This window comes from Fukomys damarensis, unplaced genomic scaffold, assembly GCF_012274545.1.
Source record: "Fukomys damarensis isolate Sample0158 unplaced genomic scaffold, DMR_v1.0_HiC HiC_scaffold_31, whole genome shotgun sequence".
Taxonomy (NCBI): domain Eukaryota; kingdom Metazoa; phylum Chordata; class Mammalia; order Rodentia; family Bathyergidae; genus Fukomys; species Fukomys damarensis.
The window spans coordinates 21,139,452-21,161,892 of NW_022900943.1; the positions used below are offsets into that span (position 1 = coordinate 21,139,452).

A 22,441-nucleotide genomic window follows, 5' to 3' on the forward strand; every position below is an offset into this window, starting at 1 on the left:
AGAATGTCTCTACTTATTTTTCAGTGAAACATCCTGAGACATTATTTCATAAAACCCCTCTCTCTGTTATTCACTGCAAATTTGCCCCTTGCATTTAGTCAAGTTTAACCTTCAAATTCTTCAGTTAGGCTTCATCACCACCCCTTTAACACATAATTGCACTTTTAGTGCTTTTAGAATCCTATTTATTTTACACCTACTTTTTTTGAGGGGGGGTTGTAGGAATTTGTCTCTGTTCTCTTCTAAACTGTAACACCTAGAGACAATGGACCTCCTTAGAACTTTATAGGAACTCAGGAAATGCTTAGGAAGGACTGATCCCAGCTATCTCAAGGACTGATATGATTTCAAAGATTTCTCTGGAAAGTAAAATATGTGTCTTCACCCATTTGAAAATGAGTAGATTAGATGTTTATTTTTATATGCATCTTTTTGCTCAATTTAGTTCTGTTGAATTACAGGGATAGTAAATCACCATAGCCCAAACTTATAACTAAAAAAGAATTCAAACTGAACAAGATTCATGCAAGATTTTTATTCATCTTCATTTTCAGAGTACAGTTAAGTATTTCATTTGACAAGCAGACATGACATTCTAGTAAACATTTCAAAACACTCCACAGACATCCTAAGTGCTGGGAACAGAGTAACTTACTCTGCAGTTAACATGGAAAGTAAGTACTTCAAGAAGCTATTAAGGGCAAAAGCCTAAATGACCACTGATCCTGTATTATAAAATGATTATCCTAAAACAGCTACAAAGAAAAGCACAGTCATGACAAAACTAGCAAGATCTTGCATCCAAATCCACCAGATTCACGGAGGATAGGACTTGGAGTTACTTGTAAAAAGCCAAATGTTTCTCTCACAATAAGCTACAAATTGAGGTGATTAATACTAAGTGGATAGACTTATGTTTCAAAAATTCTGAAAAAAATTTCATATCTAAATTCCACTATATTGGTGATGGTAGGAGATGCTAAGTCATTGAAGAGTGCTCTCTCCATTTCCTGGTTTATGAGTTCTTCTGAGAGATTTTCATTGTGACAGTTTTGATCTCTGTGTATTCATGGAGACCATATTCTCCCCTAGAGAGAGGAAAAAAAATACTCTTAAACACCACCGAACACAGTATTACAAATATGAAATAGTCCCTGATTTGGTGCAAGTACGCTCTTGCTTATCTATCTGGAGACAATGAAAAATATTTCCCACATAAAAAGAAGCTAGATAGCAATAATTCAATATGTATAAATCTCCCTTGAAAAGGTTTATTTTAATGTCTTTCATTTATGTGCCCTCAGTTAACTTTGGCAGACATTTTGTATTTTTGACAATATTGTACTTGACTATAAAAGCTTCAACCTCTCAAAAGCCAATTCAACCCAATAAGAATTTTATCACCTTTAGTTTGGTCTATATTTGAATAAATAAGCAGGTGTAATACAAAAGTGAAGTAGGCATTACATAGTCACTCCAGGGTAATACCATAAAAGTATAAAATGAGGGGAGAGCCTTTACGTACTATGTGCTATTGGCACCAAATTGATGACAGAGGAGAATAAGTGGAGAGCGTGCTGCCATGTTCATTCTTTTTTTTTTTTTTTTTTGGTACCGGGGATCGAACTCGGGTCCTTATGCTTGTGAGGCAGGCGCCAGAACCATGGAGCTAAATCCCCGGCCCTGCCGTGTTCATTCTTAACTGCCACTATCTTTTGCAGTTATATTTTAAAAACATCTTTTGATCTTGGCAAAACAAAAGCCTGAACTTTATTACTAGAACATGTTTTATTTTTAAGATAAGAAGACATTTACCTAAATTTTAAAAGATTCTCTGCCATTTGCTGATGTAACTCTTTGGTCCACCTAAAGGACCATCAGTTAACATCAGCCAGTCTGTTCCTTCCCTGGACCCTGTTATCAGGTTTATATCTCCTAGCATTTTTGGAAATTATGGCTTATCTTTTGTTGAAGGGTTAACCAGAGGGATTAAGCTTAGTTTTTCTCTGTATTGTTTTGATGAGAAGATCAAATTGGTATAAGACTATACTTGAAATCATAACAGCTAGGCACATGCTGATGTAAAGAGGAATAAAATCTTGATTCTTTCCTTCCCCTCTCTTGTTGAGATATGCACATGTATGCAGAGTAGATCTTTTCTCCTGAGAAACCTCATTCCCTTATAGAATACTTTTAGGGTTACAATTAAGCTCTTGAAAATACCTTTTAAAAGCTTCAATGAGTGTTTGTCAGAGTAATTAAAAGGTTTGGAGACAGCTGTCTGAAAGCCATACTATGATAGATTTTAGGATGTATTTTATTTCCTGGAAGTAGATAAATGAACCCATGATCTTCACCAATAGACTTTTCATTGTATTTTGACTTTCAAGAGCACTTGAAACTCTCAGGAGAGGAGTAAGTGGTTATTGTCACGCTCAGGCTGAAACAGTTCCTCTTCTTTAGAAGTCCCACACATACACTATATCCACGATAGAACACAACACATCTGCTTGCATTTCTCCTAATCTTGCTGTCTGTGAGTTACAAGTTCTGTGCATCTAAAATCCTCAATTTACAAATCACTGGGGATCTTATTCTAATGCTGATTCTGATTCAGTAGGTCTGAATTAGTTCTGACACTGCATTTCTAGTAAATGCTCCTATAATATTCATGCTTTCCATCCATGGGCCACACTATAAGAAAAGGCACTGGTGATAAGTTAGGTCTATTTTTTCCCTTTGTGCCCAGGAATGAGTTTTGTGCTAGTTAAGCAGGCACAGAGGGAGTACTTAATGAACTGACTTGGCAAATATAATCAAGCAAAAGACATTCATTTAAGCTCTTGCTAGAAACCTGGTTGTTCACCTTTGCTCCCCTTTTTGAAAGGGACAAGATCTACCTTGTAGGGTACTGAGAACTAATTAAACATGAATGTCCTAACTATCAAGGCTCAAGATGTCTGGGTTAACGCATGTGAGAATGAGTGCAGTTGCCAAAAGGGAGAGAGTCTTACTATGGATCCCATCCCAAAGCCAACCCAATGAGCGGAGCTTCGAATGTCAAACTGTTTACTCAGTGTTACCATCAAACATATTGAAGTGTGCACACCACTATTTCCGGCTTTTTAAGGGCTCTGCTCCCAATTGGTCAATATTGATTTTCTACCTTTCAGGCCAAATTATAATTTAAATCTCGGAGTCATTTAAGGCCATCGCTTCAGTGATTCCCTGTAAACATTTTACAGCAGATAACTTGTTCATTAGGTTCACCTAATGTATTATATAGATGCTGACAGTGCCATTCTTAGCTAGAATTTTTGAAGGAAAAAATTATATCTACTTTATGGCTATAAAAGAAATTATAGATAGTTCATTCCTGTTTTCAGTCCTTCTCCTATTTGATATCCTCACGCTTCAACCTCATTAAACTTTGACCGAATTGTACTCAACAAAATTGGCATGTTTTGTCTACTATTATTATTTCATCATTTTGGTTATTCTATCAGCATTCCCAGGGAAACGTGTAAGACATCCGGAGGAGCAATGGATCAGCAGCCCTGAAGAGTAACCCTATCTTTGACTTAGATTTATTTTTTTTGGTACAAGGTAATTAATTCTGCCAATGAATTATCCAGTAATGAACATCATAAAGAAACTAGAGAAGGAAAAAAATAATTTTTGAGTTCCCATTTGGACAGTTCTAAGGCTAGTGACTAAACATTGAGAAGGTCACTTAACTCTCACATGATCTTAAAAGAAATGTTAATATCTCTGGTTTAAATATAAGTAATGAGGCTCAGACACTGAACGACTAGAGCCAGGCCACGTGTCGGGCCAGTGATGCATCAGGACTCAGACGCAGGCCAGTCAGGCTCCCAGCAAGTTTGCTCTCTGTCTGCGCACTTCCCGTCCTTCAGCACTGTCTGTGAGCCCACAGCGGTCTGAGGATGGCCGTGCTTTTCACCAGTCCATTGGTGAGATCCAAGCCTATTTCCTTGGATTCAGGACATCTTCATCTGGATCGTATTTCACTTTAAAGTCGTTCGTTCTATGCCCAGAAATCCACAGCAACCAACCACATTCCCCAGCCCTTCAGCATGCCACGTGTAACATTCTAGTCAGAGAAGGACCTCTTCTTTGTTTACTGACATCTTATACTAGCTTCATGCCCTAGACGAAGTCGTGTCTTTTCTGCGAAGTCTTCTCTTACTTTGTCAACCTCACTGTGTAGCTCAGGCTGTTCTCAAACTCACAGCGATCCTCCTGCCTTAGCCTCCCGAGTATTGTGATTACAGACGTGCGCCATCACGCCTGGCTGGAACCATAGGATTTTAAACATGGAACAAATCTCAAAGACCTACTTACTCCCTGTGCTCTCTCGAAGATTGACTGTTCTCCAGATGAAAATAAGCGAGAATGCTTGCTTATTCAATGGTACACGCTATTGGTATTCAGATTTTTCTGTCCTTCAATACTTTGTTCTGCACTTCAACCACATTCCTGACTTCGTCTCTATCAACACCCATCTGCTACTACCTAATTAATTCTGTGTGTGGACATTTTGCATTGTATTTTTTTATGTCTTCCTCCTGCTACCAAAGTTATATACAAGATGGAACATAGTGCCTAAGACCTTATCCACACGAACTACGTAAAGAATGTATATTGAGAAAACCGATAGATCATTATTTCATTCCTCCATTTCTGTTTCATCAAAGATGTTTATTTTCTTGTAATTTTGCTAATTAAGACAAATGACAAAGTTTATGGCTACTTTAATATGCAAATAGCTTTTAGAAACTTAGTTTACTTGCTATTAACAAAACAGAAAACTTCTAAAGTTTGTATATGATACTTCTTTTGCTTAAGGAAATTTTCATTATTACCAAATGTAAAAATATTTTAAGAAATAAAAAGGTTAACATGCTTGATGCCAGGGATTTAGCTCAGTGGTTTTACCGCCTGCCTCGTAAGTACAAGGGCTTCAATTCAATCACCGGTACCAAAAACAAAACAAAACAAAACAAAACAAAAAAAAAATTGGCCGGGCGTGGTGGCGCACGCCTGTAATCCCAGCACTCTGGAGGCTGAGGCTGGAGGATCGCTGTGAATTCGAGACCAACTTGGTCTACATAGTGAGTTCCAGTTCAGTCTCAACTACATAGTGAGACCCTGTCTCAAAAAAACAAAAAACAAAACAAAAAAAAACATGCTTGAAAAAAATTAATCGAATAAAGTGCCTTACTCCTTTGTATAGAATGTATGTGCATATTAACAATTCTATGTATCTTGGATTCAAAAGAAACTAAAAGCTCATAAATGCGCGCACACACACACACACACACACACACACACATATATATGTATATTGCCAATTGAGTCACAGCTATACAACATGCTTTCCTTACTCAAATTTTCTTCTAAGTTTATATGTTAGTGCCAAAAACAAATCATTCAGATAATTTAAAAATATTTAGACACTACATCAATAATATTTTAGCAAAAGAGAATCATTCATTTTAATGCTAGAGTCTTTTGCTATAAGGCATCTAATTTATTTCAGAGATATATTCAAATAGCTAAAGTATTCTTTATATGTCTTACAATCACCAATGTATTTCCTACCTTCTTACTGCAAATGTTTATCAACTGGATTACATACACACACACACACACACACACAATAATCAATAGAAAAATTCTATCAACAATGTAAAGCACTTAATATGACACCTTTTGACAATAGAAGCTTGGTAAATTATATTTATCTTCTGCTTTTGCATTTGTGCATTTATGGATTGATCCATCATTTAATTGAACTAGTTGGTGATACAAATATCCAAGAAAGAATAAAAGTACATTTTATTTAAGAGAGTAAACATGAATTAATTCCCTGGGAGTGACAATCACGTTTATCAAGGTAAACATTTATCACAACAAAATATTTTTCTTACATTTCTCTTCCATTTCCAGACATTTTGAATCCACCAAAGGGGCACTGAGCAGACAGCACACTATAGCAATTTACCCTGAAAAAAAGAAAAAGAAATGATGTACATGACAAATAAGATTTAACCCACGAAGTAACTCATGAATTTGAAACTTTAGGGCTTTAAAAAACTCTTTTAGAACTTCATTCATTTTCATATAAAATATTGAGCTTTTTTCAAAAAGTAATATAAATTAGAACACAGAAGGAATATGAAGATACAAATATACTATCTAAAAATAAATAAATAGTGTATGTGAACGATAAGTACATCCTAACCTTAAGAAGTGGTAGTGTGAATTTTAAGACAAAAGAGCCAATATACCCCACAAACAAAAATATGGTTTGCTAGAGACCACAATTCATTGTTCAGATGTTCTTTATTGCCTATATTTAATAAGTTTTGGAATTCTCTCAAAATGTATATACTTACCATGCTGTATTTGATTTTCTTTTACAATTTCAATGTATATTATAATAATCAGCTCATTTTTTTATTACCTGGTTCAAATTGCTTAAATAGGGCCTTGGTAAGAGTTGGATTTATCAATTTGTTTATCAGATTTCATTGTGTTTAGAGATACTTATATGAAGAAATATAGTTACAAAAATATGAGCAGATTCAGAAAATAGCAATGGAAATAAAGATGAGGAAAAATTATTACATCTTTTTCAGGCCATGAGTAATTTATTTACCTTTAAATTTCCTGGTGGCCAAAATTAACAGTAAAATGTAACTGCCTATATGATTCTCATTACAGACAAAAGGGAAAATAATTAAAGCAGAAAAAATTTCTGCTTCTTACATTTTTCCTTCCTTTCATGATATTATAACATGTAGAAAACAAAGTGAGCTCCAGATAAATTGTACTGTTCCTCAAAGGTTTTGGCCATTACTTTGGCTTTGAAATAACATTCAGATGTTTTCTCAGTTAAAACACGTACTATCTCAGCTCTCAGAGGTCTACATTTTCACTGGGCCACAAGGTTCTTTTCCATGTATCTCCTACAAAGGGGATCATTCTGTAAGTAAATTTCCATTTTTAAAACAAAACTTTTCTCTGCTTTAATTGCTCTTTAAATGGAAGAATAAGATTCCCACTTTAAAATCACTGGCGAAATACCAGCAATGCTGGAATTGTATAGTTGTCTGCTAAACACCAAGCAGCTATTAGGTCTGAGATGATGCCAGAATATTATTATGCTCTAGGATATAAAGTAATAAGAATATGTCCCCTTTGTTGTGATTGTGTAGAAATTCTTGATGCGACTCCACCCCACTCAGTGAGATGATGTCATAATGAGCTTCTCTATCAAGTGTTCACTTAAAGGTTTTCATTGTTAAAATGTGCAGGAAATAGTTTTGATCTTTTGACTCCACAATGCAAAATGAAGCTATTTTTAGTATAAGTTAACAGAAGACTGAGACATTTCCAGTTAGACAAAACTGTGAGTTCAAATTGCTATCCACCCTCTCTGACCACGTGTCTCCTCATCTGTGGAGATGATACTTCTCAATAGCAGAGTTCCTAGGTTTGCGTAAGATGTGCTCATTGAACTACTTGGTATCCAGGTAAGTCTTCATAAGTGGAGCTAATTCAGTGGCAATGAGGATTTGTGTTAATAATTTATCACAGGACAGTTCTACATTAATCACTGGCCATACTGACTTAATGAAGAATTTGCTTGATTTTCTTCAAGATTTTTTCAGATCTTGGAATATCTGAATAGACTTTACTGGTAGAATATCCTTAATTCCAAACTTTAAAGTTTAAAATTATCCAAAGGCCAAATGTTAAGCAGGTAGTTGGACATCAGTGGGCCTGAGGGACAAAAGGTGTGTGTGTGTGTGTGTGTGTGTGTGTGTGTGTGTGTGTGTGATCCAAATGGCATGAATTAACAGCTAAGGAAGGAAACAAATATTTCAGTGTATATACTACATTTATAATCATTTGTAGTTCTCTGTCCTAAAGAGATCCCACTGAGTCCAGTGACGTTTTAAGGTCACACATTGGGCACATTCCTTCTGATTCTTGGCCATTGGCCGTCTAGTGTCAGAAGAAGGAATACAGCATTGCTGAATGCTAAATCCTACAGCCCAGTGATATAAGAAAAGAAGTGTTCTCTAAAGACCATCCTGCCTTGGAATAGTTTAAATTAAGGCCTATTTTAAATTAAGAATTTAACTTTTCTAAGTTTTGTAGGTAATTAAAGCTGTTGAGGAAACACCAACCATCTAAAAAAGGAGAAGATGTTTTTGTAATTCCAAACTAACTTTTAAGTAAAATGTCAAACATCATTAACTCCAGGAGTAATTTCTCCATATATAAATATATCCAAAATTGCATTGGGGCAAGTGCCTTTGTGACTCTGTCCGCCTTCTTCTTAAAGGCATAATTCTTTCACATCAATTTTGCAATAAACTCTACCTATATTTTTGCATGGACCCATGCATGTCTTGGCTGATTTCTTTCCCGAAGGTCTCAAAGAGCCAAGGACCAAGGAAGTGAGAGGCTGCTTCTCCACTGAGTCAGGACCCTATTTCCTGGTGACACTATGTTTCTGCACTGCAAATCATTTTATATTTTGGACTTTGGGATTGGAGATATTCTGTTTTAATATTGAGTCAAGGTTGTGAACCATTCGTTAGACTCGGAGATAAAACTGACACTCAGCTCTGTCATATGTTGTGTTACCTTGATAAATTACTTAACCTCACTACATTTTTCATCTTTTCACAGATAAATCTGAGATGACAAATAGTTGTTTAAGGTAAAGTAAAATAATGAATGTAACAGTATAGCGCTGATGCTAGACACAGTGGTATGAGCTTATAACATAAACACTCAGGAGGCTAAGGAAGGGCTTTCACAGTTCAAAGCCAGTTCAGACTAGATTGTTAACACAAAATACAATACAGCGTGGAGTAAATGTTAACTAAATAATTACTTTCTTTATGGATGGGTAAAAAATTCTAGAGCTACCAATAGGGAGATATATATAAGTAACTAATTGTTTAAAAAACTAGAATAAGAGTGAGAAAAACTAATCTTAGAAAGAAGGGGGACAAAAACTACTGAGAAAACAATCCAGACACTGAGGACTAGGAAAGGGGTATAAAAATGTGAGAGACTAAGCCTTGAAGCGTAAAGTATAAAAATTAAACATATAAAATAGGTCAAAATAAAGAGATATTCCTCAAAATTTAATATATTCTTCTACATTATGATCTTCAAGCATCTCTAACAGTCTCAGAATAAGAATCTGAAATAAGAATTAAATGTTTGCATGGGTACCAAATAAATGTTATCTTAATTAAACCTGATTAAAACACATTCTTCTTTTATTTCCTTTGCACAAATCATAGTCCCAACTCCCTAGAAACTACCCATAATATTTATATTGTATAAATAAAACACCCATGAAATATTTTGGCTAAGTAATTCCAAAAGGCTAGACTGAATTTTAAAAAATACCCTTCTTGCCAGCCATGGTGGTGCATGCCTGTAATCCCAGCACTCGGGAGGCTGAGGCAGGAGGATGGCTGAGTTGGAGACCAGCCTGGACTACATAGTGAGTTCCAGGTCAATCTCAACTACATAGTGAGACCCTGTCTCAAAAAAACAAACAAACAAACAAACAAATACCCCTCTCAATTTTTTTCCATTGTAGCAATTTATTTTGCTCATTTTGTTGTTGCTGTTGTAGTTGTTGTTGTTTTGTTGCTTATTTACTGGCAGGCCATTTAATTTCAGCTAAAAAATTCAAATTAACCTGTTGATATGGCTAATGTTGAAAAGGAACCGATTGCTTCCGGTCACTTGACTTACCACACTGTCCCTGCCTGCAGAGCAGAGGAGACCGTCACTGCCTTGTCAAGGTCTTTGGTAAAGACTCCTGCTGATAAACCATAGGTGGTATTGTTTGCTCTCTTGATCACATCATCCAAAGATTTAAATTTCATGATTTGTTGCACTGGTCCAAATATCTATAGCATAATAATTGAATGAAATAAACTCATAGGTTAAAATGAAATATTTTAAGTGGTGGTGAAATATAGTTTTTTTTCTATATATAGACTGTCCTAAATTGGGTTATTTTGTTTCTAAACTCTGAGCTGTGTGTGAGAGTCAAAATAGATAGCTGTGGACATGGTACATGAAAACAAGGAATGTTGATGTGTTAAATTCTCTTTGGAGAAAAGTAGGATACGAATATATGTGAGTATTTATTTTCTAAATCTTGGAATTAAGCTTCCAAGAATTTGATTGTGGATCAAATCACTAACTTGAGAATTTCTCTTTAGAAGCATTTAGAATTTCCTCCCTAACTTTCTTTGTTTTTTAAGTTACTACATATAATAGTAATATCAAGAAAGCAATGCTTGCTCTGTTGGTTAAATGAATGGGCAATGGTTCATAATATTTATATTTAAAGTACCATAGTGCCATTGAATTATCAAGTATTTCACTGTACTTTGGTGTGTTCATAATCCATAATGAAGTCAGGTAAAACAACATACAATTTTATTTAGTCTCTACTCTGTTGTCAAATCTTATGTGACTTACATATTCCAAAAGAAATAGCTCATTTCTCTAAGAGCTTAAATCTCGACACCTCCCCGCTATAGTAACCAAACACCACAAGTTCATTGGCCATGCCTATAATTACAGAACAGGAAATAAAAATCACATTCGGCTTATTCCAGTCTAAACCACTCTTTCATTTTTTGGTAGGCTGTACTTAGCAAAACCATAACAACTCATTCTGTATTTCAGCTCCAGGCAGGAGAAAAATGAATTTTCTCTTTAAAAATATCCATATTTTAATAAAATATTACTTGAAATTAAATAAAAGGAGGCTTCTCATAGTCTTACCAGAATTTTCTGGGAAATGTGAGAGACAGCAGGCAAAAAAAAAACAAAACAAAAAAAAACAGAAATAACAGATGATTTTTCTAGTGTTCACTGTTGATTTAAGTGGTATAGGCCCAGGGGCTACCATTCAGGGGGAACTGAGTGCAAATCCTGAGGCTATAAATGTAATCTTGATACTGTGACCTAGGAACCAGACAAAAGCACTCATATGTTATGCAACTTTAGTTGAACACAGTGCATGGCTCCAGGTACCCAGTGTGAAGTAACAAGCTAGCTATCTATTATATTATAGGCACATTATAAATGTTTCCTTGATTGAAGATGTCTTTCCCCTCTCTCCTACTATTCAATACATGCAAGGGCAGCTCTAATTAGCAAAGTTTTTAATCAATCAATGAAAAAAAATTATAATTCAATTTACTGAATTGATGTGGAGAAACTGGTGATGTTTGACCATTCACATATATTAGATTTATTTTTCCCATTTTCTCATCTGTTTGCAATTCTGAGTATACACTTTTCCTCTTGGTTTAAAGACATTTTGAAGTTAAGGAAAATAACCTGATTTTCTGTCATCACGTGAACATGGAGAACAAGTGACTGAAAGGATTTTGGTTCAGTGCCTTCGGGCTGTCAGTGCCTTCTTATCGCAGTGTGTGACACAACGCTTTCATGGTCAAAGGCGGTGCATCGATCTCTGCATTATTAAAAACCCTCAGTGTGCATGAGGCTGATTATTTACCAAAATGCAAACTAGCTCTTCCTGGTTGTATGTCATATCTCTAAATAACATTGATGTTGTTGTTATTTAGTTGATGGTCACCAAATATTTCACTTATAGTAGGTGACATATTATACAATATAGTTAAGTACTTATACATATGAACATATATCATATCCAAACATAAGAATTTATCCCCTGCATACTCCTCATTCTTCACGTGTTTTTGATTTCAGATGTTAGGCTTTCTAATTTTGTGAATTGTATTTAAATATTGAAGGGATATTGAAGGGTACATATACATATATAAATTCTAGATTGGTATGGATATATACCCAATATCTAACTACAACATATATACAAATATATCTGTACATTCATATAGAAATATATTTGTGTGTACACACATGTATATAATGTATAACATATTTATATTTGCATATACAAAATTAGAATATCTTACCCTATAGGCCCACAAGCATATCAAAAGTTTGAATTGACATGGATGAATAATATTATCAAATATACGGATGACTCTCGTGTAGAAAAAGCCATAGGGTTTATCTGTGTTGCGACAAATGACAGATTCCTTTCCATGACCTCACAGCTGTGAAGGAAGTCTCTGAAGCTTGTTGAGTACCCTGAGCTGTGTTTCATTGGAAATTCTAGGACCAGTGGATTCCTTACTGATTTTAGTCTTTATTATATATAATTTAAACCTTTATCAATAGGAGAAACCCAGGGTGAAATTTTCTGAGAAAGACATTCAAAGAGCTAGGTGAATTTTATAGGACAGCGTACACATGCAGGAAAAACAAAATGAGACAAAACAAATAAAAAACACAGGGAAACAAAGGCAACAGTGGGAGATGAAGCCTTTACCTCCTCTTTGGCGATGCGCATCTCATCTGTCACATTGGAGAAAACTGTGGGCTGGATGAAGTAGCCTTTCTTCCCCCAGGGGCCTCCGCCCAGTTCCAGTTTGGCCCCTTGTTTCTTCCCACTCTCAATGAGGTCGAGTATTTTATCGTGCTGCTCCTTGTCAATCTGTTTCAAAAATATCATATGAAAAGGAGTAAATACCAACTAGCAACTTACAAAGGGACATCATTGCTGGATTGGTTAATGAAGTCTTCACAATGCTAGGATCTTGTGAATAGGCAATACTGCAACAAAAGAGCTAAGAAAAACTTGAGAATCATTCTGTGGGTACATTCACATTACATGAATTTGTAAGAAAACTCCTTGATGATATTTATATTTAGTATCTACAGACTTGCAAGTAAAACATATTGACACTGTCACTCTCACGGACCTTTCGCACAACTGTCATTTGTTCATTCTGGAAGAAAAGTCTGATAATGATCTCACACATTTACCCAGACAGTGGAGTCTTACTTGAAATAAAAGGAGTGAGAGGCGAAGAATGCTCTGATTTTGGTTCACTTAGACGTGGCAGTTGAGACGCTGATGGGCTTGGACTTTAGAAAGACTCCTATCCTGTATCTGTTTGGGCCTTTCCTTCCCTGCCCCATCCCTTCTGGCCTGGTCCATGCCTTCATACATCACATTCTGACCACGTATCGGGCACCCTTCCCAGTTCAGCTCTCTGTAGGTTTGATTCCAATTTCTGGACAGCCTCACTTATCAACTTTGTGATTTGTTACGTGGGTCACATCTAAATGCATGACAAGAATCAAAGAAATTAAGTGAGTTTTTTTTAAAAAAATACTTCTACAGGATGGAGAAACGATTTCAGAGCTCTGATTGAGAATATGAGGAGTGATGATATACCTTCATGCATTGAACTGAGGTGGCTATTTATTATCTCAGTTCCTGTATTAATCGAGTGACACTTGGTCTCACATTAGTGATGAGACTGCCTGTCTCAGGTGTTTTGATGTTAAGGTTTAAAGGAAAAACAAGAGATCTAGTAGCCAAGTAGGAAGTTGGAGGCTCTCACCAATTTAATGCACATCTCCTCACTATTTAAAAAGTGGTACCCTTTATCTTCTTTGCCTTGGCAAATCCTTCATGTCTTCTAAGGCCCAGAAAAAATTTCCATAAGGGGATTTCTAACTGTCCCCAAGTTAGTTTTCATATCTAACTAGATTAAGTGCTATTTTTAAAAAATTTGGTCCAGTGTTGCTCAGTGCTTTTCAAGGCAGCTACAAGGTCTCCCTACCATGACATTTTGTGTGGTTAGCATCATTTTCTTTTTCCAAAATGAAAATATCATTATTGAAAAATTTTACGAAAATACACATTTTTGTCTATGAAATCAAATAGGACTTTCTTTACAAATTAAGAAAAATATACATATATGAATCCATATTTTTAATACAAGTAGAAATAATAATAAAACATAAATATCCTACAAATTGCTCAATCAGATACTTTCAGTTTGTATTCTTCTAAAAAAGAAAATAATCAAAATTACTTTAAAATTTTAGTACAGGGCCAGGGATTTAGCTGAGTAGTTCTGCCACCTGCCTGGCAAGTATAAGGACCTGAGTTCAATTCCTGGTACCCCTCCGAAAAATCATTATTTTCCTATACAAATATTTTTGGCAATTATTTTCTCTATTATTATTTTGTTGTGACATTTAATGAAGCAGGCTCTCTAGCCTCATTTTAACCACCAATGGTTGAGATGCTAGGATAAAGCTTAGTGAACGAGAGCTTCTCTTCCATAAGTGCTTTCTTATGACACATGAAAAAATTTAAGCATCAAAACCCCAAGGACTTTTCAGTTCTTTGCTTCTGAAAGTTCCAATACCTACTCATTGTACTCATTCAGTTCCACCTGTAACAAACTCTACTCATGCATTGGAACTAAAGCCATATTCATAATTAGACCACCTATTTATGAATCTTAACTTTGATTTCTTCCTCTGAAAAATAATGAGGCATATCTCTCAATTTTTTTAACAATGGTTGAATTATGTGGACTTTCTCTTGGAAAGTATTCCTCATTCATTGTTCCATACTAATTATCTTTAGATAATTTTTCTTCTTTTTTTCCCTATGTATTAATGAGAAAAGATTTTAATGTCAAGATACATAGATAGATGGGTATTTAGAGAGAGAGATAATTTCAACAGAAAACCTAGAAGCCCAATCTTTTTTTTACAACGTGAAACCAATTTTAAATGGGAATTGGATGTATTCCTTGTCACTCATTTAAGAATTTACAAATACAATAAAAATTGGCAACTATTCATATGTAATCATTAAACTCAAAGACAAATATAAAATATAATACATTTAAAATAAAGCAAATAATAACTCCATTTGCCAGTTAATTTAGAGCTCTGAGCTGTCATTGTTCGGCATTATCTAAATCCTAAGGTTTTCTTACTGGGAAATTTAGGATGAACAGGCCAATCCAAGATAGTCTTCTAAGTTACCTAGACAGCAACCTCCATTAGGTCAGGGAATATTTTTTCTTATTCTTTTTGTCATTGCTTTGTGCTTATCTCAGGGCTTATCAGAGTTTAGTTAACAGCAGTGTTCACAAAACATAGATTAATTTTTTTTTTTTTTTTGCTTAGCCAATTAATCAAGAATAGTTTGGTTTCAGGTCGACAGCATTGAACAGTGTATAATATTTAGTGTGAAAGAATAAAGCCTCCAGCCTTTAGGGCCTAATCTATCAACAGTGGTCCTCTTGTACCGTGGTCCAGTTAGGTCTTTGTCATAGGGCTATACTATACATTGTAAGGAGTCGAGTAGCATTTCTGGCCTTTACTCACTCACTACAAGTAGAACCATACCTTCCTATGAACTGTGAAACTTTAAACATCTCCAGATATGGCCAAATGTACTTTGGGATGAGGAGCAAAATTGCCCCTAGTTGAGGATTGCAGCTCTAGGGTAAGATACCAAATGGACAGAGAAAACGCAGAACAGAAGATGTAAGAGCTTGAATAGCAGATCATAAACAAAGAACTGTGCAAGAAAGAGAGAAACATGACCTTTGAATAATACATCAGAGATATCTTATTAAAAATGATTCTAAAGAAACAGAAGAAAACCGGGGAAATAATTGGATTTTCACAACGAATTGAGAAGTTGTCAGGAATCTGGAAACCAGAATCTATAAAGACACCTCTCCTACCCCTAGGTGAGTGCGATGGAAACTTTTGAAAAAGATTTAAGAGTGTTTTAGCTGTGGAATGACAGCTGAGACAAAGGACTGATTTTGAGGCAGAAATGATTGGAATGAACTTTCGGGATGGACAAATAATTGTGTACTGGAACCAAAAGTTTGTAGGTTGAGGAAAGGAAGAAATTTATTCTCTTAATCATTTTTGTTTTCACATCTTTATCTCCCAGAATGATCCTATACTGCTTCTGGAAATGAAAAACAGACAATAAAAAAATGGAATCATTTCTTTTACAGTTGAGAATTCGATTTTTTAAATCATCGAACTGGTATCATATTGCTACCTAAAAATTTGTGTAGATTAGAAGTAAGTTTAGTTATTAAAAATTAATTCTAAAAAAGGGTTATCTGAAATTCATTGTTTCTATTCTTACCTGAGGGCCTTGATTTACACCTGGGGTTAGAGGGTTTCCAAGAACGTATTTCTTTGCCCGCTCAACACTCCTTCGAACAAACTCATCATAAATCGTTTCTTCCACAAAAAGCCTGGATGCAGCTACACAGCATTGGCCCTGGTGGTAGAACAGGCCTTGGTGTGCAAATTCCACAGCAGTGTCCACTGCAAAAGATCATATAAGGAAGAAATATTATGTAAAGAGGAGTACATGATTTACATGTAGTTCTCAGAGGCAACATGGTATTAAAATAAATTTATGGGCCATGAAGTCAGACATGGGCTCTATATATTCAACCTCTTCAAATCTAAATGGTAAAATGGTGGTTATTAACGTAACTTTAAAATATGCATCATTAAGAATGTGGATTTCATCCTAAGATTGAATACCATCACAAATGTTTTTCATAAATTTCTGCATTAATAATTAAGTGACTGTTAATACTTCATTTAGCCATCAGGATTTAACTCAAGAAGAAAGAAAATTTAGAAATGCATGTTCTTTTAAAGTACAATATTACCTCGGTTCATGAACTTACTTTATTCTATGATTTTGAAAAACTACAGCCACATTTGTGTTTGTGCAGGAAAGATGGCCACAGTCATGTTTGTTATCCAATGCAGAGTTTGCAAACCAAAACAAGATTTTGCCAAATACTTCTGTTTGCTATCCAAATTATTTGTGAACAAAAGTGATAGTGAAATTCTTAATGATATTCCTAAATGCCCTGCTTAGTAAAAAATGGATCTTTTTGAATGGAAAACACCAACTACAACATAAAAACAACTAGTTCTACCAATAGTCAGAATTATTACCCCTACTATTGTAGGAAAAGCATTTTCAAAAATCTAAAAAAGTACCATATTATTTCATACATGCCAGAAATCCATCTAATTAGTTTAGGTGGCAGTAAAAGAGTAGTTTGCTTCACTAATAGATCTTTAGCAAGAATAATAAAGATTTATTTGCATTTTAATTTTCTAAATGCTGAAGATTCGCTTTAACATTAAAGCAACTGGGTGTGAATTTGAGAACAAATCATACTGACTTAAATTTTATTGAAATCAATTTCTTGACAGGCTTGGAAAGTTAGGAATGTTGTCAGGTTTACAGACTGTTTAAGAAGGCAGTTTACTATAAAAAAAACTTAATTAAGATATGAAAGCACTAAAGGCCAATTCCAATAAGCCATTTGTTTAGACCAATAATAAAAGAGTTTAACAAAGAATTAGAGGAATGTCTGATCATCTGCTTCTGCTAATTAACTCTTAATTAGGTAGTAACTTTGAGTTCCATTTGGTAAAATAATCAAAATGAACCCATAGTGGGATCACATCATAATAAATATATGTAAACTCAGTTATCCTTGACGCAGGAAAAAAGAAGCTGTTTAAACAGGTTTAATTCTCTTCTGACTATTTCATTTAATGAGTGCATGATCCAGAGTAAAGGGAGATAACAAGTGTAAAATTTCTGTCTCCCCCTTTGGTCTAGGCCCGACATATCCAAGGCACCTCGTCGTGCTAAGTGTAGAGCTAATAATTAAATACAAAGCATTATTTAAAAAAACGTATCTTTTGATCTATGTGTTCTAACTTTGGGACAAAGTAAAAATCTTCAGGGGTAATTTTGGTCTCTGATGAGTTCCCTACGTTACGAGGCAAACCTGTTTGTGAGATCGAAGTTCCCTGCACGGCGTTCTCAGACACCAGGAGGGATGAAGGTGCAGGGACAGGAAAGGCAGCTGTACTCACGGTCAGCATCAGCAAACACGATGCAAGGGCTCTTCCCCCCCAGCTCCAGGGTGACCCTCTTCAGATTGCTCTTCCCGGCAGCTTCTTTAATTATTTTGCCAACCTGAAATGGAGCGTTGCGAAGGAGGAGACTCACTATGTGTTCACGAAGACAGGTTTAACATTTTAAATTTGTATGATGTCTGCGGCATCATTAGATTTCATTTGGAAGAAACATAGAGGATTTTTTTCTTCTTTCACAATTGGCACCTGAAGATTTTAAATGGTCCTCCATGCGAGTATTTAGGCACCAAGACAAACCAGAAAAATATTCATAGGCAACACAGCAGAGATACAGAGCACCATAGGGTCTTGATGTACCCGCCTAGAGAGGTTTCTCTTTGGCTTTTCAACTTCCTCTAGAGACATTCCAGAGCTCTATCCAGCTGACTGGTGTATTCTCTGCCTCTTGAGTCTCATCTGTCTTTTCCTCATTTTACACCAATCCCGACCTGAATTGCATCCAAGCCTGGCTCCTTGTTTGCAACCCATATGATTCCAGCTTTTTCTTGATTCCTTCCCTTATAACTGACTACACATAATATTTTCTTCCCTGGTTCCCAATAAGCTTCATGAAGACCCTTTCATAGTTAAGACCTCCCCAAAATGTATTAGTTTTATAAGTATACCTGTGCATAAATTTACCATAAATTATCACCTCCATGGTAGTTAATTCCCATGTCCTGTCACTGCATACCTCTGCCCAGCAGTGTCTGTCACTATGCGCTCGTTTAACTACTGATTGATGTTTCTCTTTTTCCTTACATTTCCTTCCTCCCTTCATCACCATGCCTCTGGACAGTGGAGACAGAGGAAAGAAATTGGATCTGTTCTGTGCTATTACTTCAGTTAGGAGGACTCTAATGGCTTGATTTCTTCCTGAATGCCAGCAGCCTTTTCTCAGACAGAGACAATTCTTCTCACTTATTTTTTCTTTGTGGATCACTTCCATAAATTATATTCCCATAGATTATTGTCTGTTGGGTTTTGTTGTTGTTTTTCTACTTTCAAAACCTAACATTTTAATAATTTTATTATTTTATTGTCACAAATCCACAAAAATAATCTTTGCATTTCTCTTTATGTAATAATTTTATTTTAAGTCTTTTAGTCTGGATTTCTTTTTCTACTGCATGTGTCAGAAAAGGGTCCTACACCTACTAGACAAAAAGATAAATTGTGCATTTACATTTCACGTGGTTGCTGAAGTAACTGGTGCCCTGCCTTACAGAACAGAGTATTAGAGAATCTGCAGAAAAGGTTTCATAGGAGTCAATCAAATCCCTAAAAGTAGAGTAATAAAACTAAACTAAATGTAAACCTATATTAGGAAAACCCTGTCTGAAATGTCTTTTACAGTCCATTTTTCTTTCATAACATATTTCATATGACCATTTAAAAAAGGTGAATTGGGCTGGGGATTTAGCTCAGTGGTTCCACTGCCTGCCTCACAAACCCAAGGACCTGAGTTCAATCCCCGGTACCAAACAAAACAAAACAAAACAAAACAAACAAACAAAAAATTTAAAAAGTGAGTTTTCATTTAAGGTGATTAAGAATTTTTTCCTTGTCCCTTTAAACTCCCCAATTTCAAATTTAACAAGGATACTTAACATTTCTGAGACACACTGCTAGGAGGAGCTGCGTCAGAATGTGAACCCAGAGGTTTCCTAGGCTTCTGTCAGGGTTTCTTTTTGGTAGGCAAAGCATCCCCTGAATGCTGCAGGAGCTTCCGGATGAGCCAAGACGAACAGGAAGCGACGCTGGCAGTGGGGTCAGGGAGCAGCGGACTGGGGGAGAGAGGGACCTGGAAATGTCCCTGGAGCCTCTATAGGGAGAGGTTACAACTCCAGGCCGGGGAACATGGGCCTTCCCTCCTGTACCTTCTCTGCTACGGTTTCAGTCATTTCAATAGTTACTGCTACTTCCTGAACATTCTCAACTGTCCACAGAAAATCCTGGAGGCAGAGTTGAATTTTCCTTATCTCATTTAGGGATTTTCACGAAGCAACCTATTTCTATGTTGTGAAAAGCAAAGAAAAATATATTTTCTTTTACCTAGTTTTAGAAATCAAGAACAATCAAATTTATTGTTCATCTTCTATGTAAATAGTTTTACAATTTTCTATATAAATAGTTTTTTTAAGAAACATATTGCGATGGATTAGTAGCTTTATAAAACAATGAAATTACCCTCAGTTCACTACCTAGCTATGTAGGTGCACAATCTTCTGGCTTTTCCATGCCCCTCTGAAGGAGGAGGAATTGTTTTCTTAGGCTCCATGTGTGTGTGTGTGTGTGTGTGTGTGTAAAATATAACGATGTGCATGAATAATAAAACTTCCTTTTTTTATTAAGACTTTTTAAAAATGGCCAGTGGCTGCAGGTTAGAGAAACTTATGGAATGTCTAGTTTTCTTCTCAATCTTCAGGGTGTTCAACATGTAACAATTCCTGAAAACCCAGAGGAAGTTTTAGCAGCCATTTGGAGATCAGTGTTTGTGTGTGTGTGTGTGTGTGTGTGTGTGTGTGTGTGTGTGTGTTGTAAGTTTAAGATAGCCAGCCAGGAGCTAGAACACAGAAAAATTGAGTGATACTATCAATATTATAACAGTGAAACTGAGCTTCTGGCTCCCCTTTCAGAAGGTGCAGGAAAAAGAGTCTCAAATAAGGAGCTCAGGGTGAGGCGCTGCTACTTAATTTTCATAATTTACAAGGTACAACTGCATTCATTCACACAAATCACTGGGGCCTAATTTATATTTCCTATTATAAACTTTACCAATCATGTGACACAGTCCAAGTAGCTCTGTTCCTCACAAGGAAAGTAATGAATATACTCAGAATAGTTTTGTCCTTTGGGGTTTGTAATTAATATTTCATTTCAACTAAACTGTAATGCTTGTGTTGTATAAACAGATTTGAAAACTAGAATAAAGAATAAAACATTAAAATGAACTTTTGTTTAAGGAAATTTTGGCTTCAAAACAGTTACATAAACATCCTTTGGCTAGTTAGAGATGTGGCCATATTTAGCGGCCAGGCTGGATAAGTAGCATTACCTCTGTCGATCCTGTGAAGGCCACTTTGTCAATGTCCATGTGTGAGGAGATGGCTGCCCCTGCAGTGGGCCCATAGCCAGGGACGATATTCACCACTCCAGGAGGAAAACCTGCCTAGGAGGATAAGAGCCAAACATCTGTAACAGAACTCAGAATGATGCAAAAAAGGGGAACATGTGATGGAGGTTGGGTTTTTGAGCTAATCCTATGAATTGCTCTACCAAGAAAAATGCATCTAAGTGGCTTTATTCTTTATTCTTCATTGCTATTGTTTCATTTCTTAGCCTATATAAAAATATCCTCAGTGGAGGCAAGCACTGGCAGTTGGAAACCAGCTTAACGTTACAGCATTAGAAGGATGCTGTATTAGTTTCACCATGAATCTGTATTCACGAGAGTTGGACAAAAGCAAGAAAACAGTGGTCATCAGGTGACTGAATCCAAGCCTCCCATCTGGCTTCTACTCTGCATTTGGGGGAGTCTGTTGTGCACTGACGGACACAAATTCCCACTAGCAGCCCTGCTCAGGGCACCCTCACCACTGGACGGAGGCTTTGAGGAGAGTGCAGCTGACAGTAGCACTAAAAGGCTTCCTACCTAACCTGGGGCTCTTGCATTCTTGTGCGTGCTTTGACCCAGGAAGCTTACCTCTTTAATTAACGATGCCACGTGAAGAGCAGTGAGGGGCGTCTGCTCTGCTGGTTTGACAACCACTGTGTTTCCACAGCTCAGGGCCGGCCCTATCTTCCAGGCCAGCATAACCAATGGGAAGTTCCACTGGAAAGCAACATTCCACATTGGAGTCTTTGTTTTGTTCAAAGGCACGGTTACTGATGTAACTTTGACATTATAAACCTTCCCCCTCCCCTGTAGCTGTTAAATAACAATTAGCAGTTTTGTACAGGCATCCAATGTATTCTATTTAAAGTCATAGACAGAAGAAACTAGTAAAGGATAACACTCTAAGTAAAGCAGACAGAAGATGGGAAAAGGAGGGAGCCCCTGAATTTAAGCAAGTGCTGTTATTTTGAATTATTATTCTGCAGGAAAAAATGTCACTGGATGCTTTTGTATACGATCAAGCATATTGTAAACTATCTATGTTTTAAGAGGTGTGATTATCTCTTCTTTTCTGTAGGTCATTTATATATTTACTCAATAATGTTAGCAACATTTATCTGTAGTAAAGTATCCTCTTTTTTTTTTTATTTGATGTGGGGTTCCAATCCAGGGTTTTGCTCATGCTAAGTATATGTTCTCCCGTTGAGCTACACCCCTGGCCCAGGGCAATAAATCTTGATAAAGAAAATGATGTCTAGGGTTATTAGCAAGAGTGTTCGGGCTCAGATCAGGAATCACAACCAGCCATGTGAACTCAGTCAAGTTACTTGTTCCGTGTGTATTAATTGATCATTTGAAAGTGCTAATAATATCCTC

General features: G+C 36.1%; 1 protein-coding gene across 1 annotated transcript in view; it reads right to left on the reverse strand.

The window, feature by feature from the left end:
- Window positions 1–592: 592 nt before the first annotated feature.
- Window positions 593–22,441, reverse strand: part of LOC104863185 (retinal dehydrogenase 1) — a 48,897-nt gene continuing 27,048 nt past the window's right edge. Inside the window, exons 6-13 of the mRNA XM_010625517.3 lie at window positions 21,653–21,781; window positions 21,005–21,118; window positions 17,905–18,007; window positions 16,130–16,314; window positions 12,470–12,634; window positions 9,820–9,977; window positions 5,955–6,029; window positions 593–1,088 (exon numbers count right to left, since the gene is read on the reverse strand). Coding sequence (XP_010623819.1) covers window positions 1,016–1,088; window positions 5,955–6,029; window positions 9,820–9,977; window positions 12,470–12,634; window positions 16,130–16,314; window positions 17,905–18,007; window positions 21,005–21,118; window positions 21,653–21,781 — 1,002 coding nt within the window. The 3' untranslated portion in view covers window positions 593–1,015. The remainder of the gene's footprint in view (window positions 1,089–5,954; window positions 6,030–9,819; window positions 9,978–12,469; window positions 12,635–16,129; window positions 16,315–17,904; window positions 18,008–21,004; window positions 21,119–21,652; window positions 21,782–22,441) is intronic.